Here is a 23,181-nt window from a genome sequence, read left to right on the forward strand (position 1 = left end):
GGGTCCACCTGCTTGATACCTTGGGGTGGTCCAGTTGTCCAGTCTTTGAAAGTTGAGCCAAATATTTTACTGCCTCACACAGGAAGAGCCAGTTTATGGATTCAGGGTTGATTCTTTTTGTTGCTCAGAGTTTCAGTGATTTTCATTCTTAGTATTGAAACTGTTGTGAGACAGTTTTTGGTACACTTCTGAATATAATAAACTTTTGTGAATAGGCCAGACTTTCTTCTTGAAATTTAAGCATTTTAGGAAAAATGAGACTGTTGTTGAATGACTGTTTATTGGGGGAAAATATTATTGCCAATCCCCTTTTGGTTCTGTTTTTTAGACAGATGAGGGATTACTTGTCTGGGTTTCAGGAGCAGTGTGATGCTATATTGAATGATGTAAACAATGCTCTTCAGCATCTGGAGTCATTGCAGAAACAGTATCTTTTTGTGTCCAATAAGACAGGAACCCTACATGAAGCCTGTGAACAGCTCCTAAAAGAACAGGTAATTTGGAATAGGAGAGAGGGTCAGTGATTATATTTAATATTTTATCATTAAATAGATGATTACAGTTTAATTTTAATTTCCTGAATTTTTCCATATATTTGAGCAGTGCTGTAGGTCCTGTACTGATACGCATGTAGATTATTACATTGACAACCTGATTTTATTCTAAATAAGTTTATGTCAACAGAAGCAAAGGCAAGCTCTGCTGTGTTTTGAGCTGTTAGGTCTCAGTACAGTTTCAGAGTGATGGGGTTATGTTAGTCTGTTCTGACTGCTCTTTATTGACACTTTTCAGACAAGCCATAGTGATTATAGAAATGGTAGTATATGAAAAGCTGAACTTGATGTAGGTTGCAGTTAAACTTGTGACTTAAAGATAGAATACTTAAGTTATATATGTATCTCTGAATTTTTCTCTAATCTAGTTTGTGTTTTTAAAAGCAATCATTATTTGATAAGAATGATGTAAGTTACTGTAATACTTTGCCTATTTTTGTCTATGGTTGCAGAAAACTTTGAACTCGTTCTGAAATCTTACATCCTACATAAGTAAATCTTATGATTAATATAAACCTGTATGTCTAGTATAAATTTATGCCATTCAGTTTTGAGACTGGAATGTTGATTCTTATATTCTTAAAATAATTGATTTTTCTCTTTTAAATGCAAGTCGGAACTTGTTGATCTGGCTGAGAACATTCAACAAAAGCTTTCCTATTTTAATGAATTGGAAACTATTAACACAGTAAGCATGCTTTTTATTTTTGTAAAGTTAGTGACTCATGTATTTTCTTTTTTGAATATAATATTTATAAATAGGCTTACATCATATTTTGGCTTATTAATTTACTTGCTGATAGATACTGCTGTTTGTAGTCAATGATACTCCATTTACCATTTAAATTACTTCAAATATGACTTAAGTAATCTTAAGTTCTATTATTAAGGTCTCTTTATTGGTTACCTCTTACGATATTTATAAATTTTATTTATATATTTTTGCATAGATGAACTGGGATGTAGGCTAGAGGTGAGGTAGGGATGTAGGGAGTGGTGAGAGGATTCACCAGAGACAGAGTAGGGAGCGAAACAGGCATTTAATGAAATGCATTGCTAAGGGGAGCAGTAGAAGAGAGGAGAGGTCTGCGGTGCCACATGTGGTTAACTCCCTAGCCTGGGATCAAACTCCAAAGAATTGATAGCTCTGAGACTTAACCTGTAGGCCATCAGAAAGGCCCTTGTGATATCTTATTTGTAAGCTGTGAAGAAGAATATAAGAAATAATATTAAATCTTATCATGGTTGAGTTACTATAAACGTAGTATTTCTTTAAACTAATCCTTTTTTAATTTGAGGAAAAACAGTTTTCATAATATATACTTGTCTCTCAAGGTAATAGTCTATAAATACTGCTATGTAGAGCCCTCCCTAGTGGCGCAGTGGGTTAGGATGTAGCACTGCAAGCTACCCTCAGCCTCTTCAGTGTGGGTTTGATCCCCGTCCTGGAGGTGATCCACATGGCGCAGCAGACCTCTTCTGTCTGCCCACTGCTCCCCTCAGCAGTGTACTTCGTCAGTCAGCATGTTCTGTTTCCCTCTCTGTCTCTGGTGAAGCCTCGGACCACCCCAGCACCTCTGGCCTGTACCCCATTTCTATATACATAAATAAGTAAATCTTCTAAAAAAGAAAAAAGACTGCTTTGTAAGTTATATCTTTGTGTGTTTCTGACTCAAAAATTAATTAAGACCACATATAATTTATATTAATTAAAATTATGAAATTAATTATAATTATTGTAGTTTACAAAGAGATAGAAGTAAAACTAAAATAATGGACTCCAAGGGGGAAAATAGCTCATTGCCAAACTATTTGTATATCAAAATAAGGAATAAATGGGTGTTTTTACTTATATGTTATATATGTTGCTTATGTCCATAATTAAATTTACATGTTTATGATATATTAAATATAACAAATCAGTTTTCTGCAGCTTACCGTATAATTTTACATATTAAATATTTTAATATATGTTGTTTATATTTAATATACAGCTTACATATGTATGCTTATACTTATATATTTTGTTTTCATAATATGACTACTGAATATGGTATGATTATAGTTAATTCTTTAGCAAATTAGGAAATTGCTAAGTGTTTGAAAATGGAAACTATGTATGTTGTGAAATACTAGAAAATGAAAATCTAGGTACTCAGTATTTTATTCTAATATAACATTGCACAGTATAGTAATATAAAATATTCCCTAATTCATGAAGAGTCTCTATTAAAGCTCTTTAGGAGTAAATTCAGTTGAATTAGTATTTTTTTAATCTGTCCTTTATCGTTATACATGAACTCCATTTGAGGACATTATGTTGACACTTAAAATGTATTGTAAAGACATTTGTATACTATGTTATATCCTAAAAAGAAATATGCCGATCTTAATACATAATTATCAACTTATAGCATATGTATTTTTGTGATTTAAGTTTAATTTTTTTTCCTTTAAAGAAATTGAATTCTCCTACGCTGTCTGTGAATAGTGAAGGATTTATACCTATGCTGGCTAAGTTAGATGATTGTATAACATATATCTCATCTCATGTAAGTCATAGTATTTTTGTATATTTTTAAGAAATCTTAAAGTTCCTAATATATCACTTCTTGTGCTGTGAAGTAAATATTTCTTCTACTTTCATGAAAATACTGGAAGAAAAACTGTAGCAAATTTTTAGTCATTATCAATAGTGATGTAAAATATACTTTTAGCTCATGAACACCTGATGTAGAATGAGGTCCTACTTGACAGAACTTTGTCTCATATAAAAGGATGAGTGACTTTTAGTCTGCTGACTCCCTCCCTTTCATGCTAGATACTTCTTTGGAGACAGACTTTATTATTATTATTTTTTAAATTTTTTACAAGTTTATTTTTACATCATTTTGTACATTTTTTTTTTCCATCTCAATTGTAATCCCCGCGGGTTTTCCATCACCAAGTCACCCGTGTGCCATCACCATAATCCCTTCCACTTCCCTCCCCACCCACCTGCTTTTGATCCCATTCCCCACTCTACCCCCACAAAATGTCTCTGGTATATGGTTGTTCATTATTCTTGTTATTTTCTCGCCTGGTCCATTATACTCCTGCTATGAGTGACACCATCCGGTATTTTTCTTTCTCTTTCTGGCTTAGCTCACTAAGCATGATCTTTCCCAGCTCCATCCAAGTTGCTGCAAAAGACATGTGTTTCTCTGTTTTGGTTGCTGAGTAATATTCCACTGTATATATGTACCACATCTTTTTAATCCAGTCATCTACTTTTGGGCATTTGGGCTGCTTCCATGTTTTTCCAATTGTAAATAAAGCAGCAATAAACATGGGGGTACAAGTATCTTTTTCAATCAGTGTTTTTGTGTCTTTTGGGTAGATACCTAGGAGTGGGATTGCTGGGTTGTAGGGAAGCTCCATGTTTAGCAGTTTAAGGAAATTCCAAACAGTTTTCCATAGTGGTTGTACTAGTTTGCATTCCCACCAGCAGTGCAGGAGAGTTCCTTTTTCACCACATCCTCGCCAACATTTGTTGTTGCTAGTTGTTTGGAGATGTGCCATTCTCACTGGGGTGAGGTGGTATCTCATTGTGGTTTTAATTTGCATTGGAGACAGACTTTATTACATGAGGGAAAATAAGGGCCAGAACCTTTGATTTAATTATTTGTTTCTATTCCCCAAGGATTTATAGCTGTATTTATTTCCCCAACACTTTATTCTTTTCCTAGTTGGGCTTAGTATACTAGCTCTGATGTTTGTAGGGTACTGAAAATATATTTTGCTAAAAACTGAAAGTACTCATTCATTCCTGCTTTGTGTCAAATACTGGGGATTTGGCTGTGAATCAGACAATCATAAAATTTGTCTTCATGGAGCTTAAATTACATAAGACCTTCTTATATATAACTTTATTAGCACCACACTGTCACCAACTGAGCTAACCCCCCCTCCCTGTATATATAAAAGTACATAAGTGACACATTGGTTATCAGTGTAAATGCTTTTTCATTGTTTTCACTTTCCCTTTCCTTTACAGCCGAATTTTAAAGATTACCCTGTATATTTATTGAAGTTTAAGCAATGTCTTTCCAAGGCTCTGCATCTAATGAAGACATACACTGTGAATACACTACAGAACCTTACAAACCAGTTGTTAAAAAGGGTGAGTTAACTGGTGAAGTGTTTATATCTCTCTCATTTTTAAAGATTTATTTTAACTTTCTTTAGCATACAAGAGCTGGGGTATAGTATAGAGGTGTAGGGGGTTGGTGGTGAGAGGATTCACAAGATAGAATTGGTGAGAGGATTCACGAGATAGAATTGGGAACAGAACAGACAGATTGACTGAAATACACTGCTGAGGAGAGTAACAGGAGAGACAGGAAAGTTCTGCTGTTCCATGTGGGTCAGCTCCCTGGCGAGGGATGGGACTCATGTAGCAGAAAGCTTCATAGTGCTGAGACTTAACCCTGTGCACCACCAGGGAGGCCTGCTCTTTGACATTTTTCTCAGTGAGCTTTTGGTTAGTGTAAAGGCCAAGTGGTAGCCATATAAAATAGTTTGTGGATATTTTATTTCCTTTTATAAAAGTTTTAAATAATTTTTAATAGAAGTAAAATTACTTTATTACATCATATTTTTATTCTTAGCAGTGACCTTAATGTAGTATGTACACATGTTGATTCTCAGTGATGAATGCTTGAAACTTATATCTGATTTTCTGAATAATTATTGTTTGCTAACTCTTCCTTCTCTGTACTCTCCATGTTTCTCTAGGATCCTTCATCTGTACCTAATGTGGACAATGCCTTCACGCTATTTTATGTGAAATTTCGAGCTGCTGCCCCCAAAGTTAGAGTAAGTCTTTATATAAATAAGATATTGGTATGAAATTTATTTACCAGCCCTTTTGAAGCACTGCTCTGGCACACAAACCTTGTGCTGTTCCAAGCTTCCAAGCCCCCCCCCTTTTTTTTTTAAAGATTTATTTGTTTATGCATACAGAGCTAGGGTATAGGCCAGAGGTGCAGGGGCAGTGAGAGGATTCACCAGTAACAGAATAGGATAACTGATGACGCACACTGCTGAGGGGAGCAGCAGGCGGGTCAGGAGAGGTCTGCTGAGCCATGTGGGTCATCTCTGGGGTGGGGAGCGAACTCATGTTGAAGCCGTTTTAGCTTCTTAGTGTTGTGCTTTAACCTGCTGCATCACCAGCAAGTGTGCCCCCCCAAGCACACTTCTAATCCCTGTATTACTCTTTAGAAACAATCTAGATGTTCAGCAGTAGGAAAATGGTTTGGTATGTGATATATCCACCCAAAGGGTTCTTGTACATCTATTTAAAGCTGTATTTTTAATAAGGTTTATAATGATAATTCATTGCGTGTCTGCTAAGCCATTTCTATTTCACAGATTTTATACTCACAGTTTCATTCAATACTAAGAATTACTTAATCTTGGGAAATGTTTTAAAAGATTTTTTGAAAATGTTAATTTTTGAAAAACAGATTACCTGTGTACACAGTGAAAACTGAAAGAATTTGCTAAAGTATTATTTTTTGGTGTAATAGGTGATTTTTATCTTTGAATTTTTTAAATCTACAGATTATGAATATGTGTTGCTCTTATAATCAGAAAATAGGTGAAAGTATGACTAAAACAGATGAATTTTAAATGTATTTTTCTTTACTTTTTAGTCTCTTATTGAACAAATAGAACAGCGATCTGAAAAAATACCTGAGTAAGTATTCAGAAGTTCCTCAGTTCCCAACTTACCTTCCTCTTGAAGTGTTGTTTTACAAAATCTTTGTGTCCTTGCTCTGTGTGGAGCAATTCCTTTGCATACTGGACACACTTTTTTCTTGTAGCACACTATTTTGAAGCGGGATTGCAGACCTGACTTAGTGAGTGTATAAGGCGTCTCTTTTTTCATAACAGGAGTTCCTCTTCTTGGGTAGGTGTTCCGTGTCTGCTTTGGGAAGATAAATCTTTTTTTTAGAGTTTTGGCATCCTGTTCTTGTATTTAGGATCATATTTAATTCAGTAAATTAGGATTTAACTTAATTTACTGAAATCAAACGTTTATCCTCTGATCTCATTTGCTTTTCACCAGGTATCAACAACTGCTAAATGACATTCACCAGTGTTACCTTGACCAGAGGGAGCTCCTTTTGGGTCCTAGCATTACTTGTACTGTCACAGAGTTAACTAGCCAGAATAACCGAGATCATTGTGCCTTGGTAAGTTTCTGCTGTTAGGGTTTACTGCCAGCCCTCCTCTGAGCAGTTTTGATGTACTAAAAGTTATACATGGCTGAACAAGTTTTGGTTTCCATGTCAATGCGACTTTTGTGGCTTTTCTTTCTGTTGTTACTGATCTAGTGTAGTAACATTGAACTTGACAAACTGTTCTCGTTTTGATCTGTATTTTGAGGTTTGGTTATTCATAAACGATGTTCCTTAAAAGGTGAAGTTTGAGAGTTTTGTGGATTTATAATGACAATTTAGTGTTGGCTTTTGATGCAAAAGTCTTTTTGTTTGTTTGTTTAGTGTGGTTTTAATTCATACTATAGAAAAAGATTCTTTTTTAAAAAAATTCCTTTCAACTAGAGAGATTGTTTTTATTGTCAAAAGTTTAGAAAATGAAGCATAAAGAAGAAAATAAAAGTCACTCACATTCCCATAATAAACCATTGAATTAATAAACCATTCTCATAATAAGCCATTTCAATAAACTATTGAAAATCATCCATTTTATGTTCTCCAATAAGTTGTTTTATGACTCTATATGTGTAATCTCTTTGGAAAGAAGGCATTTGCTTTATTTCATAAATGCTGGAGTCATTGTAGATCTTGATCTGTAGGTGGTATGTATTTGTTTCTTGCAGATTCGTAGTGGTTGTGCTTTTATGGTCCATGTATGCCAGGATGAACACCAACTTTACAATGAGTTTTTCACAAAACCAACATCAAAATTAGAGTAAGTGGTATACAGACTCTAACTCTTGTTTTTAAGATATAATTTCTTAAAGACCATTATGACTTATAGGAATATTTTAAAATCAGCTAGCATGTTTTGACTTAAGCAGTTATGTGAACAGAATATTGTTGGGTGGGACAGTACATATAAACATATATATTTTTTAAAGATTTATTTATGCATACAGAACTGGGGTATAGGCCATAGATGCAGGGGCGGTGAGAGGATTCGCCAGAGATAGAGTGGGGAGCAGAACAGGCATATGGATGAAGTACGTTGCTGAGGGGACCAGTGGGCAGGTCAGGAGAGGTCTGCCACACCATGTGGGTCACCTCTGGGTAGGGATCGAACTCATGCTGAAGTGGCTTTAGCTTCTTAGTGCTGTGCTTTAACTTGCTGCACAGCCAGGGAGGGCCCAGTAGTTGTATATCTTTAAATAAATGTGTAGCCTAAAGGCCTTGCTTTCATATTGTTTATAATACAGTTATGAAGACATGTATGTTGTAATAGTAGGAGTGCTGTATAGAGAATTAAGTGTTGGGATCTAGATTCTTTCATCTCCATTAAGTATAATAATTACTTCTAGTTAAAAAAATTCTTTTGTGTGAACAACACCATAATGATAAAGAAAAGAAACAGGAATCATGGAGTAGGCTGTAGTTTGCAGGATGCTTGATGTAGGATGTCCCTCAAGAGCAAGATCCTGGTCTTTTTCTTGACAGAGAACGGTGGGTCAAACTGCATTTTGGCCTTTAGGAAGGGTGAGTCCAGATGATATACACCCATTTCCCATCCATGGCTCCAATTTTATTAACGAGGCTTATTACTAATCAGTTCCTTGTGGGGGGCCGTGTGGGAGTGAGGGAGGTGGGAGAGACAAAGCACATCAGTATTGCTGCAGGACAATCAAGCATTCTGCTCTTGTCTAATTTGAAAGGAACCTTGTATGCTACCCTCACAAAGTTCTATGATTTTAATGTTGGAAGATAGTTAAAACTATAGGCACTATTTAAATCTTTTTCCTTTTCTTAAAATGTCTTTCATTGTTAGTCACTTTTGGCTTCTTTTTTTACAAAGATCCCAAAGTTATGATTCTTATAATGGGGAAGAGACAAATGTATCTCTGGTTTTTATTGGGGTGATCACTCCTAATGAAATACTATACATAGAGGAATACTATAATAGTATGAAGCATATAGACAACCTAACTTTATCTACAAATGTTTAAAATTGTGAAAATACTGGGTATTTACTTAAAGTCCTTTGAATTTCATTTATCTGAATCTGAAAATATTCAAGAATTTTGAATCTTATCTCTACTGTGGACAAATGTTGCCATTTGATTCAAGTGATGTAGAATATAAAAATAGGGTACATTGAAATTTTTTTGGATTTTGAAATGACAAATACAGAATTATGGCTGAAACAAGCAAAAGGTGTAATAAGTGGACATTTGACTATGGGCAGGTAATTTTAATTGGCTGAGGAGTGCTTATAAATTCTGAGTTTTTAAAGCAAAAATGTTGACAGAATTGCTTTTCAGTCTTTCACTTCTCATTATATGATATTCCTAGATAACTTTTCCAGTGGGTTTTTATTTTACTATTTTTTTATTGGGTGAAAGTAATGATATCTTTTAAAGCTATTAGAAAAGTCCTGAAAAGATAAACTACTAGTAACCATGTTTTTCTCTTTCATTATAGTGAACTTTTGGAAAAACTGTGTGTGTCACTGTATGACGTCTTCAGGCCATTGATTATTCATGTTATTCACTTAGAAACTCTGTCGGAACTTTGTGGGATTCTTAAAAATGAGGTGCTTGAAGATCACGTACAGAATAATGGTAAAGATAAACAAGTGATAATTTCAAGGGTCTTTTATGTATCATGTCACTCAATTAAAAAAATTCTGTTGTTGAACACCACCACAGTGATAAAAGGAACAGGAGTCATGGAGCAGGCTGTAGGGTGCAGGATGCTTGATGCAGGTTGTCTCTCAAGAGCAAGAACCTGGCTTTTTTATCAGCAGAGAAGGGTGGGTCAAACTGAACTGAAGATGAGCTTTTTCTCCCTTCTCACCCTCTCTACAATTTAAGTTTTTGAAGCTTGGGTTGATGTCTTGCACCTTCTGTGAATCGTGGTTCACCTTATTCTGTGACTAAAGGTACAGCTTAAGCAGGGAAAATTTTTAAATCTGGTCAGAATTAGTGTTAGAGTAACTACAGTTACTTTTCTTTTTGCACCTGAAATCTAGAGAGAATTGATTTTCTGCTTTGGGTTAGGCATTCTGGTATTCTTAACAGGACACATAAAAGAACTGATTATATTTTATAGTCTTGATTTAAAAACAGGAATTATTTTTGCATACCTTCATAGTAATGATTCTTCTTTTTTGAATTCACAAGTAAAAATAATTCATTACTTAATCTTTGATATGATTGTCATAGATTGATTTTTTAAATAATATTTAGCTACGCTGGTGCAGCGGGTTAAGGTGCAGCACTATGAAGTGATCCATAGCCACTGTAGCACACGTTCAATTCCCGGCCAGTGAGGTGACTCACATGGTGTGACAGAGCTCTCCTGTGCTGTCCACTGCTCCTCTCATCAGTGTATTTAAGTACATCTGCCTGTTCTGCTTCCCATTCTGTGTCTGGTGAATTCTCTCACCCCCACACCTCTGGTCTTTGCTCCAGTAATGAATCTTTAAAAAAGAGAAAGAGAAAAAAAAAATACAGGAATTATTTTCCTCACTTTGTTTTTCATTAGACACTATAGTGTATTATCCTTCAAGTTTCTTATTCTTTTACGTTTAGGTCACATTTTAATCCTTCTGAACTTAAGAGGAGGTTTTTTTTTTTTTAAAGATTTATTTATGCTTAGAAAAATTGAGGTACAGGCCAGAATTGCCGGGGGTGAGAGGATTCACCTGAGACACAATGAAATGGGGGAGGTCTGCTGCACCTTGGCTGGGGATTGAATTCAGTGGTGGTAGCTCTGAAATCTAACCGTTATTCTACCAGGGAGGCTCTTAGGCTGGGGTTTTAATTAATGTGAATGTTTCTGTGATTGTATAGTGTTTCTGTCCTCATAGCACTTCAAAAATTATTATTGAATTTCTGATATGTTTATATACTGGTGGTATTTTAAAAATTAAAAAATATCACATATAAACTTCACATTTTAGATTTCTACAAATTTTTTTGGTGTGAAAACACTAAGTAATTTATTATTCATGAGACTCATTCATTTGTAAACTGGAGATGAGAACACAATAAACTACCTTACCTATCTTTTATGACTGGTTTGAAGCTATGAGATAACTTAAAAAGCATGAAGCACTCTTCAAATTTATTTTACTCATATTAATAATAGAAATAATTTCACAGAATTCCAGAAAGGTGAAGGGCAGATTTATTTCCCAATATTAAAATTGAGGAAATTGACAGACATTCATTAAAATGTTTAAGGTCCTTGAGTCATACTGAAATAAAAGTGGTCTATCCTAGCCCACAGGGTTACAACTGAGATGGAAAAACGCACAAAATGATATAAAAATAAGTTATTATATTAAAAAAAAATGTCCCTGATCACAAATACAAAAAGAAAGTAGTTGGATCCAACTATTGGATGATTTAATAATGTTTTTGCTTGTATGAAGAAAGTATTTTTCTATATCTAAGGGAATGGCCTACTGCACCCTTTTTTGTTTTTTATCAGCTGAACAACTGGGGGCATTTGCAGCTGGAGTAAAGCAGATGTTGGAAGATGTGCAAGAGCGACTTGTGTACCGAACCCACATCTACATTCAAACAGACATCATGGGCTATAAACCAGCTCCTGGCGATCTGGCGTATCCTGATAAGTTAGAAATGATGGAGGTAGGGAGGGTCTCCTTAATTGCTCCACCCCACTTAACTTATGGATATTTTCACCTGCTAGTGAAATAGGATTTTTCTTTTTAATTCATATTCAAGATGTAAAATAAAGATAAACTTTATAACAAAATGCCAACTGATAAATGTAAATGAAAGGACAAATGTGAAAACCACCACTTCTAAATCACCCCCAATGTTATAACTGGTTTTAAGTATTACTCTCAATGTAATAACTGGTTCAGACAAGGATCATTAATGGTTGCAAAAACCATTAATAAAAAGATGTTGGGGAACTCATGTAATCTCAAAGTTAGCATATCATCATTATGAACAACAAAGGGGAAATATACTTTTATTATGGAGAACAAGCAATTACCACCTTAGTCAGAAGTGAAACAACCCGTTATAAAGAAGTGACATAATTAAGAAGTATCCAACTTCAGCTGTGTCATACTTTTGCCACAAAAAATGTTTAACCTCAATTTGTTAATTTCTGTAAAGAAGTCAGCTACCTTCTGTTAGGGATAGCATTAAATCTGTAGATCAATTTGTTCTCTTAACAAAGTTAAGTCTTTTGAATTTGAACACCAGATATTTTACAGTCACTAATTTCTTTCCACAGTGTTTTGTAGTTTTCACTAAAAATTTTGTACTCTTGTTAAATTTATTCCTAAGTATTCTTTTTGATGTGATTATAAATGGAATTATTAATTTCACTTTTGGATTGTTCATTCATCTTTGGCTTTTCATTTGTATAAAAATTTATTTGGATCTTACTTATTGATCTTGTATTTTGCATCCTTGCTGAATTCACTTATTAGTTCTAATATTTTTGAAAGGAGTGGCTATGATTTTATATATATATATATATATAAGATCAGATTATCTGCAAATAGAGATAGTTTTACTTCTTTCTTCCCCCTCTTGATGCCTTTCTCTTTCCCTTGCCCAGTCCAATGTTGAGTAGAAGTGGTGCAGCAGATGTCCTGATCTCAAGGGAAGAGCATGTAGTCTTTTAAGTATGATGTTAGCTGTGGTTTTTTGTTAGTGCTCTTTATTAGGAAGTTCACTTTTATACTAATTTGTTTAGTGTGTCCTTTTTTTCTTTAGATTTTAATTAGAAAGGGTGTTAGACCTTGTCAGATGCTTTATTCTGAATCTGTTGGATGGCTTGGTAATTTTGTTGTTAATGATGTATTGATTAATTTTTATATATTAAACCAAAGTTACCTTCCTAGGGTAAATCTCATTTGTTGTATAATTCTTTTTATGTGTTTCTGGATTTGGTTTGCTAGTATTTTGTTGAAGATTTTTACATTCATATTTATAAGAGATTCTGCCTTGTACTTCTCTCTTTTGATATCTTTGATTTTGTTATAATATGGCATCAAAAAAGTTAAGTTGGGGAATGTATAGGCTTATTCAGATTATCTATTTCTTGAATTAGTTTTGATAGTTTGTGTCTTTTTAGGAATTTTTCTGCTTAATCTTACATAGTTTAATTTGTTGGCATATGTTAATAGTTGTTACACTTACACTTTTATTTATATAATGTGGGTATTAGCGTACCCTCTTTTATCATTTCTACTTCTCTTCTTTATGAATGTTGTTACTGTAATATAGATAGACTGTTTTAATAGCTTTGTCTGATAGGGTGTTAGGTAATAAGCTTACATTATTGCCCCTTTCCCACTGCAATTCACTGATTCATTTATTATGTCTCTCAGTTATTACTGCCTGTTTCCTGCTACTTCCTTGTGTAGACCTTTTTGTTTAAGGGAACCAAGTTCAGTAAATAGGCTTTCTTTTCTTTTTCTTTTAGTGAGGGGTTAGAGTTTAAGACAGTTTGACTGTGACATCTTTGTGCCATTTAAGGATTAAGTATACTTTTTTGTTTCTGCATGCAGGATGAGGTCTGGTGAGGGTGAAAATGGAGTCTGGGTAAATGGAGTTCTTGACCATTCTTTTTGGCAGTAGCTAACTATTTATTAGGTCCTATTTTCTGTGTATTTCTTCCCTTAAAGCCATGCAAATTAGTGGGGTTTTCATGTGTGTTTGATGATACTGTATAGGCAGTAAAGGAAGATTATATAATAGTTTCGTGTGTAAGTTAAATTTTAAAACCTGTTTCAAACCTAGAATAACAAAGCTATTCTTACATAAAGAAAAATGTTGTTTAGATTGGCCAGTTGCTTGAGTAAAAGTATTTTTGAGAGTCAGAATATATCCAGTTTTAAATTTGAATACTTTGTTTCTAAACTTAAAATAAAAATTTTTTTATCTGTGTGAGCCTTCTATATCTGACCCTTAGCAGGTATCTTGCTTATGATACCTGCTGGTGTTTCTGAAAAGGATATGTATATACTTATGAGAATACACTCCATATTAATTTAGCTTTTTCATTTCATATGTTGTTTTGACATAGATCTTTACTTATCTCATTATTTGTTTATTAGTATTTTTTTACACGATACCAAACACTGACGAAAGCTGCACTTTAATGTACTTCTGATTTCTCAATACAGCAAATTGCACAAAGCTTAAAAGATGAACAGAAGAATGTACCTTCAGAAGCATCATTTTCAGATGTTCAGTTAGAAGAAACAGAAGCTAATACTCTAACAAAATCTGGTATGTCATAATGTTTTAGCTGCTAACATTTATTCATTTAATACATTTTTATTGAGGACTTACTAGGTACAGACATGAAAAAAAAAAAAAAACTTGGGCTTTGTGAAGGCAAAGGGAAGTTGATAAGCCATACGTGAAATTTAGTGATAAGTGAAGGTATAATAGGTTGCTGTTGGAACATGGAGGATACACCTCTCATTTATGATTAGAGATGAGCTTTGAGTGCACGAAAATGGGTATAGAAAAGGTGTGGATCTGAAAACTGCAGGGTTTTCACAGATGAGTCTGAATATATTGAATTAAGCAAGCTCTAATTCTGCTTTTTTCTTTTTACCCTTTTACCTTTTTTTTTTTTTAGATTTATTTATTTATGTGTATGAGAACTGGGGTATAGGCCAGAGGTGTGGGGGGTGATAGGACTCACCAGAGACAAAGTGGGGAGCAGAACAGGTGAATCTACTGAAATTTCAGCACTGCTTAGGGGGAGAGCAGGCAACATAGGAGAGGTCTGCTCCTCCATGTAACTGGGGATGGAACTTGTGCTGCAGTGACTGGTGATAGCATTCTAGCCCAAGACTATCCCTTATGGCACCAGGGAGGCCTCCTCTTTACCTTTTTTTGATGTACATTTTATTTATGACTTGCATTATATTTCTGTTGGAAAACACTTCTCTAGAGCTATAAATAGGAGAGTCTGGTGAAGTGGGGTTGCTTAAGATAGATATAATAGCATGTAGGAAGATAGACAGGAATGAAAGACCTTGGCTACTTTGGGGAAGTCATGTGGTTTGGTGTGCTTGGGTACAGGTTATAGGAAAGGAGCAGGTAATACAGACCAGACTGAAGGATATCATGTGATAGCTTGACTCCGGAAAACTTCGAAATAATATACTGTATCATGGTTATGTTATCATCAGGTTTGCATTTTGTAAATTTTTTTTTTAAATACTTTATTCCAAACTGTAGCTTATTTATTTTTTAATCATTATTTTTGAAGCATCAATTTTTTTTTTTTTTTAAGATTCTTTGTGCATACAGAACTGGGGTACAGGCCAGAGGCTCAGGGGTGGTGAGAGGCTTCACCAGAGACAGAGTGGGGAACAGAACAGGCAGATCAACGAAGTACACTGCTGAGGGGAGCAGCGGGCGGGTCAGGAGAGGTCTGCCACACCATGTGGTCACCTCCGGGGCAGGCGGGAATCAAACTCATGTGGAAGCGGCTTTAAATTCTCAGTGCTGTGCTTTAACCTGCTGCGCCACCAGGGAGGGCCGCATTTCGTAAATTTTTAAGTGCCTAGACCTGGGGTATAATATTGACAGCTTAGACTAGGTTACTTATTATACAATGAGTAAAATATCCAAGAATCACCTTGGATACTCATGAATTAGCAGCAGACCTCTCCATCTTACCCACTGTTCCCCTTAGCAGTATAATTTCAGTAGATCCACTGTGTTTCTGACAAATTTTATTACCCTCCCACCCCCTGCACCTCTGGTTTACACACCAGTTTTTGTATACACAAATAAATAAAAAGACATCTTAAAAAAATTTTTTTAAGCATGTACCATGCTTTTGAAAAAATTAAAATCACAGAGCTATAAAAGGAAGGCATTTTTCCTCAACATTACCCTTTTCCCTTTCTCTTATGAATTTACTACTCCTAAACATTCTTCTAGGTATATGTAGATCTAGCTGATTTTTTAAAAAAGTAATTTATATTTTGCTTGGCTATACTTTTTTTATATATGGAAAAAATTTCAGACTTATGAAAAAGTAAAAGGAATTAATACAATGAATGATGAGCACCCTTAACAGCCTTTTCTAATCTGTGGGGTTGGTGGGGGTGAAGGCAGTACTTGGGAACTGGGAACTGGATACATATACAGGTTTGTCCTGTAAGTGATGTAGCTCAGAAGTTAGGAGGTAGGCTCTAAGGCGACCAGCTTGATTGATCTTTTTTTGATGTTGCTTTGTTTTCTTGCCATTGTTCCTAGTTGGCCAATGCTTTCCCATACTACTTAACAGAGTCGCTTCCTTTTAAGTGTCTGCATGGTTTTGTATAATTTGTGTATGTTGATCATTTTTCCATAAAGATTTTTTTTATCTCAGTTGGAAAAAGTAGTTTGGGTTAAGTAAGTGAGGCCAGAATGTATGTATGTGTGTATGATGTATTCATGTGTGTTCTTACTTCTGGTGTAAATATCACTTGTCCCTGGTTTAGCCTTCTTAAGGCATTCTTGACTAGAGGTAAGTCTTTAATGGAGATTGCCAGCTATTGATAGCTGAAGGAGAAGTGTTTATAGTAGTCACGCAAATAAGACAGACCTCCACAAGTGTGAAATGTGTTCTTTTCTGTTTTGGGTTTTTAGGCTCAACAGAATCTCTCAATCCTAGACCACAGACCACAATTTCTCCAGCAGATCTTCATGGAATGTGGTATCCTACAGTTCGAAGAACACTTGTCTGTCTCTCCAAATTGTACAGATGCATAGATGTATGTTTATTAATTCTTGTATCTTTACTTAAATGGCTTGTCTTTCTCTTGAAATATTTTAAATTTTATTTTGAGATCTTAATGTCAGTATTTTGTCTGATATTAGACCATTATTATGTGATTTTCAGAATCAAAGATAACTTTAAGATAAATCCAGTGTAGAAATTGCTAAATTGAGTATTTCCTAGTGTCCACTATTGAACTTTGAGGAGACTATGAATATTTTGAACTTGTGGGTAAAACTGTGTGTGTATATTTGTATTTGTGTCTTCCTAAGAAGAGGCGCTATAACTTTTATTGCATTTCTTAGGGGTGTATGACAACAAATAATTAGAAACTATTGATTACATCTTTTTTATAGATCAAAAAAGATACAGGAAAGTTAAATGATATGCCTTTTGTCAAATAGGTGTATACATTTAATATTCAATTAATCATTAAGTGCATTTATTTTAATTTAGTTTTGTTACCATTTTGATAGCATCCTTGACAAGTGGTACTAAGATTATATGTGTTTCTAGCCGTGGACTAATTGCAGTTATTTGCTGAACTTAGCAGTGCCTTTTCTTTTAATGCACCAACTTATACTATGCACTGATTTTAGGCAACAGTTATTTTAAGCATTCCAGTTTAATAATGTAATATCAACTCATGAAAGATAAGATTTGTCTACATTTATTTATTGTTGGTAGTTTGTTGCTAAGTCAAAATAGCTTATAAAACTTGATTCACTTAAAAATTAAGTTGATTTTTTTGCAATCCAAACAGTACATACAGATGTCATAAATATAGCAGTCACCTGACTTAATTATGCAGATGTCATTCTTTGTTAAGACTGTAGTTCAAAAGGGTATGAGTATTTCCTAGGATGGGCCTGTCCCAGGCCTCAGGGTTCTAGGGGCTGAACAAGGTGGCACAGGAATCTCAGTGGGTCAGTGGAGTGCACGTTATTTGGTGTCTATTTTATACTGCATGGTAACTATAGTCTGTGCTCAGACATTTTTTAATTCAGTTAGAAGATGTCTTCTGCCCAATGAGGGGACTCTTGAGGAGTGAGACCAGACCATTTACAGTGACAAGCAAGTCTGCTGGGCTTTTCCCCCAGGGGATGAATTCTCTATCAAAAGGAGGTTTATACATATCTTTTCCCTCAGGTTCCCCTGTTACTGTATTGAATGATGAATTCGAAAAATGTTCTACATAGAACCCATTGTCACAGATCTTAAAGAAATCTTTTATGGTGCTAAACAGGGGCAGTAATCAAAAGATAGATTGACTGCTGCAGATAGGAAATACTTTTGCTTGTTTTTGTTTTATGCCTCAGACATACCTATGTTTTTTTCACAAACAGGTCTCCTACCCCTCTATCTTAACAATCAAAGATGAGGGAAGACAAATTCAGTGAAAAACACATTAAGGCTGATCAGGGGTATGAGTTTGGTCTTAGTCTAAACTACTCACAATCCCCATTTCCTCTTGTTTCAGTAGCCTTATGGTAGAGAAGAGGCAGGGACCAGTGTTCAGATGTGTCCTAATAAGTATTTCCTCATACCCTTCTTTATCAACCCTATCCTGGGTAGAATTAGGCAGAGAGGACGCAAGTAAGTGATAGGAGTCCCTGCCCAGACCAACACTCCTCAGTCTGGAAAGACAGAGGACAGAATTAAATTAAGAATTATATTTCACATGCTAGTTTGTAGCCTGATTTTGTTTTTCTGAATTGTATTTATAAAGATTTCCACCATCATCTATAGCATTCCTTGATTTTATGCCCAGTGTTCTATCATTTTGATTTACTAGTTTTTATTTGTTTATGTCCCCATTATCGAACATTTGAATTATTTCCAGTTTTTTTTTTTTTGGCTATTTTAAATAATACTGTGAGGAAGAACCCCACAGTATTAATTACATGGAATACATTTTTAGAAGTGAATTTATTGGCATTTTGTCTTAAAGGTAGTTTTATAGATTGTAAAAAAACAGCAGCACACAACATAATGTTGGGGTGATGGTTCATGAGGTTAGAACCATGTTTACCCTGTCTTACCATCACTGCTTCTGTGCCTGACATGAAATTGGTGCTGAGAAGATGCTGTTGAAACATTATAGTCTTTGACAAACTGTGTTGGTAGAAAGTTTCCATGAGTGTAGATAACTCCACAAGGGATATTGCCAGTAATAAATTAGTCCAGAGGAGGAGGACAAGCAAGCATTGTTTGCTGTACTCAACTCCTGTAGTTTTTCCTTTCTATTAAAGCTTATTAAATGTATATACCAGGTACATTGCAAATAGCATTTTAGAATTCTTTTCAACAGTGTTATGGGGAACTTTATTTATTTATATATATTTTATATCTTTTTTCTTTTTTACAGTGTTTGCTTTCTTTTCTCAGGTGTAGTCTCCATAGACTGATCAAAATGGAGAGGGAAGAGCACAAGGGACTATGGTGTTGGTGCAGGGATTTTTTCTTGTGAAGTGGTACAGAATATTTTTTCTTCTTTTTCACCAGAGGGCAGTGTTCCAAGGACTCTCACAGGAAGCCTTGTCTGCTTGCATTCAGTCCTTACTTGGAGCATCAGAGTCTATCAGCAAAAACAAGGTTTGATGAAGTGTTAGGTGAAGTCTTTCTATCTATAATAACGTGGACTTTAACATTGACTTATAACCACAGACATTCAAATCTATTTTGTTAGTAGAATTTGTTTAATAGGATTTTATTTGAGACCATTTGAAAGAAGCTAGTATTTATTTCATTTTAGTGCTAAATAAAGACTAGACTTCATGTGCCAAATTTGTTAAAGAGCTAAAAATGGTACATTATAAATTCTGTAAGATTTTGGCAATTGGGGAGATAGTATGCTGTTATTTCTTTGAGATACCACAGCAGTTTTTTCAAGGTAATGTGACATCGTTTCTGCTGTTTTAAATTATATCGAGTGACTTCACTTGAAGAAAACCAGCCAGTCCATTTGGAAGACTGGTAGGTAGGTTTGACCCTTGGATTGTGTAACCAGAGGTAGTTGACTGTGACACTTAAACAGTTTTTAATCAAAAAGGGATCTGGTGCTAAATAAAGGTTGCTCCCCAGGTGGCCCTTGAGATTTATTTTTAGGAAGTGTATCACTTAATTGGAAGTGTTGCTCTGTTTAATTCTCCACTGACATGTCTATTATATGTTGGGAAAGCGGTATGGGGCCTGTCTCCAGCCAAAATTTCCTTGATGTTTTCAGTGTTTAAATCTTTTGAATCTTTCTGGACTTCAGATTTACAAACTTGATTTCTAAATTCAATATTAAAAAAAATCTTCCAACAAAAGAATTTGGGGTCCTGTTGACAACTCTACCTATGTTTGTGAACACTGCATCCTCCTATTCATGGACTGAAGAGTTAAAATGACCTTTTGACATGGGGATCAGGAGAGGATGGACAGTGACATAGACAAGCAAATTCAAGTTTTAAAAAAAATTTCCAAGTCAATATTTTTTATAATAGGTGGAATTAGGAAACATGTGTCTAATATTAGGGAAATGATACAATTATGGCATAGTCCATATAGTGAACTATTAGAGGGCCCTTAAATTCTTTTAAATGAAGCAATAAAATGGAACTAAAATATGTTAAGGCCAAAAAAAAAAAGTTCAAGCAAACAGGATACATATCATATATACACACTGTAATTTTAAGTATGCAGTGAAAAACATGCATTAAAAATATACAGTAGTGGGGCTCTCCCTGGTGGTGCAGCCACATTATGAAGCTCTCCGAAGCCACTGCAGCAATAGTTCAGTCTCCAGCCAGGGAGATGACCCACATGGTATGACAGACCTCTCCTGACCTGCCCACTGTTCCCTTCAGTAGTAGATCTGCCTTTTCTGTTCCCCACTCCGTCTCTGGTGAATCCTCTCACCTACCACACCTCTGGCCTGTCCCCCAATTCCATAAACATAAATAAATATTTAAAATATACATATATATATATAGCAGTGAAACTTTTTGGGTGACTATGAATAATTTTTCCTTCTTTTCCTTATACTTTATTTTCCAGATTGTCTGCAGTAAATGGGTATTTCTTAGAATACCAGGAGGAAAAAATTATGTAATTAAAAGTTCTTATAATATATTCTCTTATGCCATTGTTATGTTTTTAAAGGGAGAAGTGAAGAGCCTTTTGATTAGTCTTTTTTCCTCTGCCATCCTCCTTTGTCTAGTTGTGTTTCCTACATTTTACAAGGAAGTTAAATATTTATAAGGGATTTACCAAACTCCTCAGTTTGGTAAACATTTACTAACTTACTTTCATGGGTGAGTTTGTGTATTTTGCCTTTCAACTTTGAAAAAAGTTGTTAATGAAAATGGCTTAATGTCTTAAGAGTTTTTGTTCTTTTTTTTTTTTTTAAAGATTTATTTGTTTATGCATATAGATACTGGGGTACAGGCCAAAGGTGCTGGAGGGTAAGAGGGTTCACTAGAGACAGAGCAGGGAACAGAACAGGCAGATTGACTGAAATACACTACTGAGAAGATCAGTGGGAGAGACAGGACAGGTCTGCCATGCCATGTAGGTCAGCTCCCTGACTGGGGATTGAACTTATGCTGCAATAGCTGTGGAGATCTTCATAGTGTTGCACTTTAACCCCTTCTGCCAAAGAGAGGGCCCTTAAGAGTTTTTAAAAGCAAGGAATTTTTTTACATATTTAAATTGAGTACCTAGTATGTTGGTACTCTAACATACTATTGGCTAGGTTATAGTGGCTGTAGTAAATCTATGGTACATTGCTTTTTCCATTGGAATTATTAGTTCTTTAAAAATAGAGCAAGTGTTCAAACTATGTACCACTTCCTGCTTATTTAATTCTGGGTTCCAGAATGCAAAATTAGTTTCTATCAAATAAGTTACACTTATGTATTCTTTATGTGTTTATTTAGAAGGAGGACAGAGAAAGAGACTGTGTAGGTTTAGGGTAATCCAACATGGTGATCCCAAATCATTTTACAAGTCATTGACCCCAAGTCCTACACTTTTCTGTAAATGAGTATTACTAGTGTTTTGGATATTGAAGTCACTTTGACCAGATAGTGAAAAACATGGCTAGAGAGTCATGAGAGAATAGAGTCATACTCACACTTTGAACTTTTCTTCCAATTCTGTGCTAGTGTCAGGCCAGGCCATCTCCTTTCCTTCTATCTAAGTTAAAACAGATTTGACTTTTGTCCTTTTGTCAGATTTGCTTTTTGAGATTTTCTGAGTAGAGCATATATTTAAAACAAGGTTATTCCAAATAATTCTAATCTGGGTTTTATGGGGAGAGTTCGTTGCACCACAGTGTGTTGGCACTATGAAGTTAGGCTAGTGGCCATTAACCTAGGTGAGTGATGTTAATAATGTGCATTATGTACTCCTGTTTTTACTTAATTTGTGATAATACCCACTTTTCTATCTTACAATTTAGAGTCAGATTGATGGACAACTTTTCTTAATAAAGCACCTTTTGATTCTTCGTGAACAAATTGCTCCATTTCATACTGAATTCACCATTAAGGAAATTTCCCTGGACCTCAAGAAAACTAGAGGTATTGCACCATCCTGGTTGGCACAGTTGGACATGTTGACCTGTCCAAGTGTGTCAGCACAGGTTATAGGTTTATTTTATGTTCATTTGCAATATTTTTTGCATGCTATGCTTGCTAAATCTGCTAATTGTTTGTACTAAACTGCCAGCATCCTAACTACATCTCACTTGCTGTATTTATTTTCTTCATGAAGGGATCTGTATATGGACATTTCAAATTTATAGTATTACTGCTCTTAGAATCTGCCACATATTATCATAACCATAAACCATGAAAAATCTGCTTAGAAATACTAACAGTGTCAGCGAATTGAGATGATTTTAAACATATAAATTTATTCACAAAAATTGAGGAAGCCATCTGGGAAAAAAAAGAATACTTGAGTAAGAATCGGAGCGTCTTACTCATTATTTTTTAATTCTTGTTGTCTTAGAGAGGTAGCCCAGGTTAAAGCACAGCATTGACTGTGCTTTTATTTTATTTTCCCTATCCTGGGTAAATTGAGGATAGTCAAATTGTCATGATATCTTCATCAGGTTATCAAGATCATTAAGAATGAAAATATATGTTAAAGTGCATAGCAAGCTTATGGTGCTTAAATAAACTCAAGTGTGATTATTATTAAACCATCTGACAGTTGTATAATTAGGATTTTTGAGTTAATTGAATCATCTTGGGAAATATGACTCATTTATTGGAATGATTTGCCTCTGAATTAACAAGATTTAATTTCTGAAAGATCAAAGTACTTATTTACTAAGATGTTGACCTTAAACAGTTACGTATGTACTCTCAATGCCGTTCTCTTAGTTTTTTACAGAATTGCCTAAACTTAATCTTAACGATTTCTAAGAGAATTAAACTTTAATGCCTCAAGATGTCATTTATGTAATAGACTTTGCTCTACTGTTTTGAGAAATAGTTACTCAAATTATTTTTCATGTTCTGTGGTTCAGAACAGCTTCAAATACAGGATTTTCAAGGATATCACATTGTTAGTTATCTAATGACTGTGCTTATAAGTTAGATAACTTGATTTAACTCACCTGAGATTATGAGTCTTTTTTTTTTTTT

General features: G+C 34.8%; 1 protein-coding gene across 1 annotated transcript in view; it reads left to right on the forward strand.

Annotated features, from left to right (window-relative positions):
• COG3 (component of oligomeric golgi complex 3) overlaps positions 1 to 23,181 on the forward strand; it is a 46,035-nt gene that overhangs the window by 9,131 nt on the left and 13,723 nt on the right. Inside the window, exons 4-17 of the mRNA XM_012723367.1 lie at positions 329 to 494; positions 1,168 to 1,242; positions 3,014 to 3,106; positions 4,591 to 4,716; positions 5,331 to 5,411; positions 6,251 to 6,294; positions 6,667 to 6,793; positions 7,441 to 7,532; positions 9,236 to 9,375; positions 11,252 to 11,412; positions 13,935 to 14,040; positions 16,411 to 16,535; positions 19,046 to 19,135; positions 21,987 to 22,107. Of these exons, the coding sequence (XP_012578821.1) occupies positions 329 to 494; positions 1,168 to 1,242; positions 3,014 to 3,106; positions 4,591 to 4,716; positions 5,331 to 5,411; positions 6,251 to 6,294; positions 6,667 to 6,793; positions 7,441 to 7,532; positions 9,236 to 9,375; positions 11,252 to 11,412; positions 13,935 to 14,040; positions 16,411 to 16,535; positions 19,046 to 19,135; positions 21,987 to 22,107 (1,547 nt within the window). The remainder of the gene's footprint in view (positions 1 to 328; positions 495 to 1,167; positions 1,243 to 3,013; positions 3,107 to 4,590; positions 4,717 to 5,330; positions 5,412 to 6,250; positions 6,295 to 6,666; positions 6,794 to 7,440; positions 7,533 to 9,235; positions 9,376 to 11,251; positions 11,413 to 13,934; positions 14,041 to 16,410; positions 16,536 to 19,045; positions 19,136 to 21,986; positions 22,108 to 23,181) is intronic.

This window comes from Condylura cristata, unplaced genomic scaffold (genome assembly GCF_000260355.1).
Source record: "Condylura cristata isolate star-nosed mole 26May11 unplaced genomic scaffold, ConCri1.0 scaffold00010, whole genome shotgun sequence".
Lineage (NCBI taxonomy): Eukaryota > Metazoa > Chordata > Mammalia > Eulipotyphla > Talpidae > Condylura > Condylura cristata.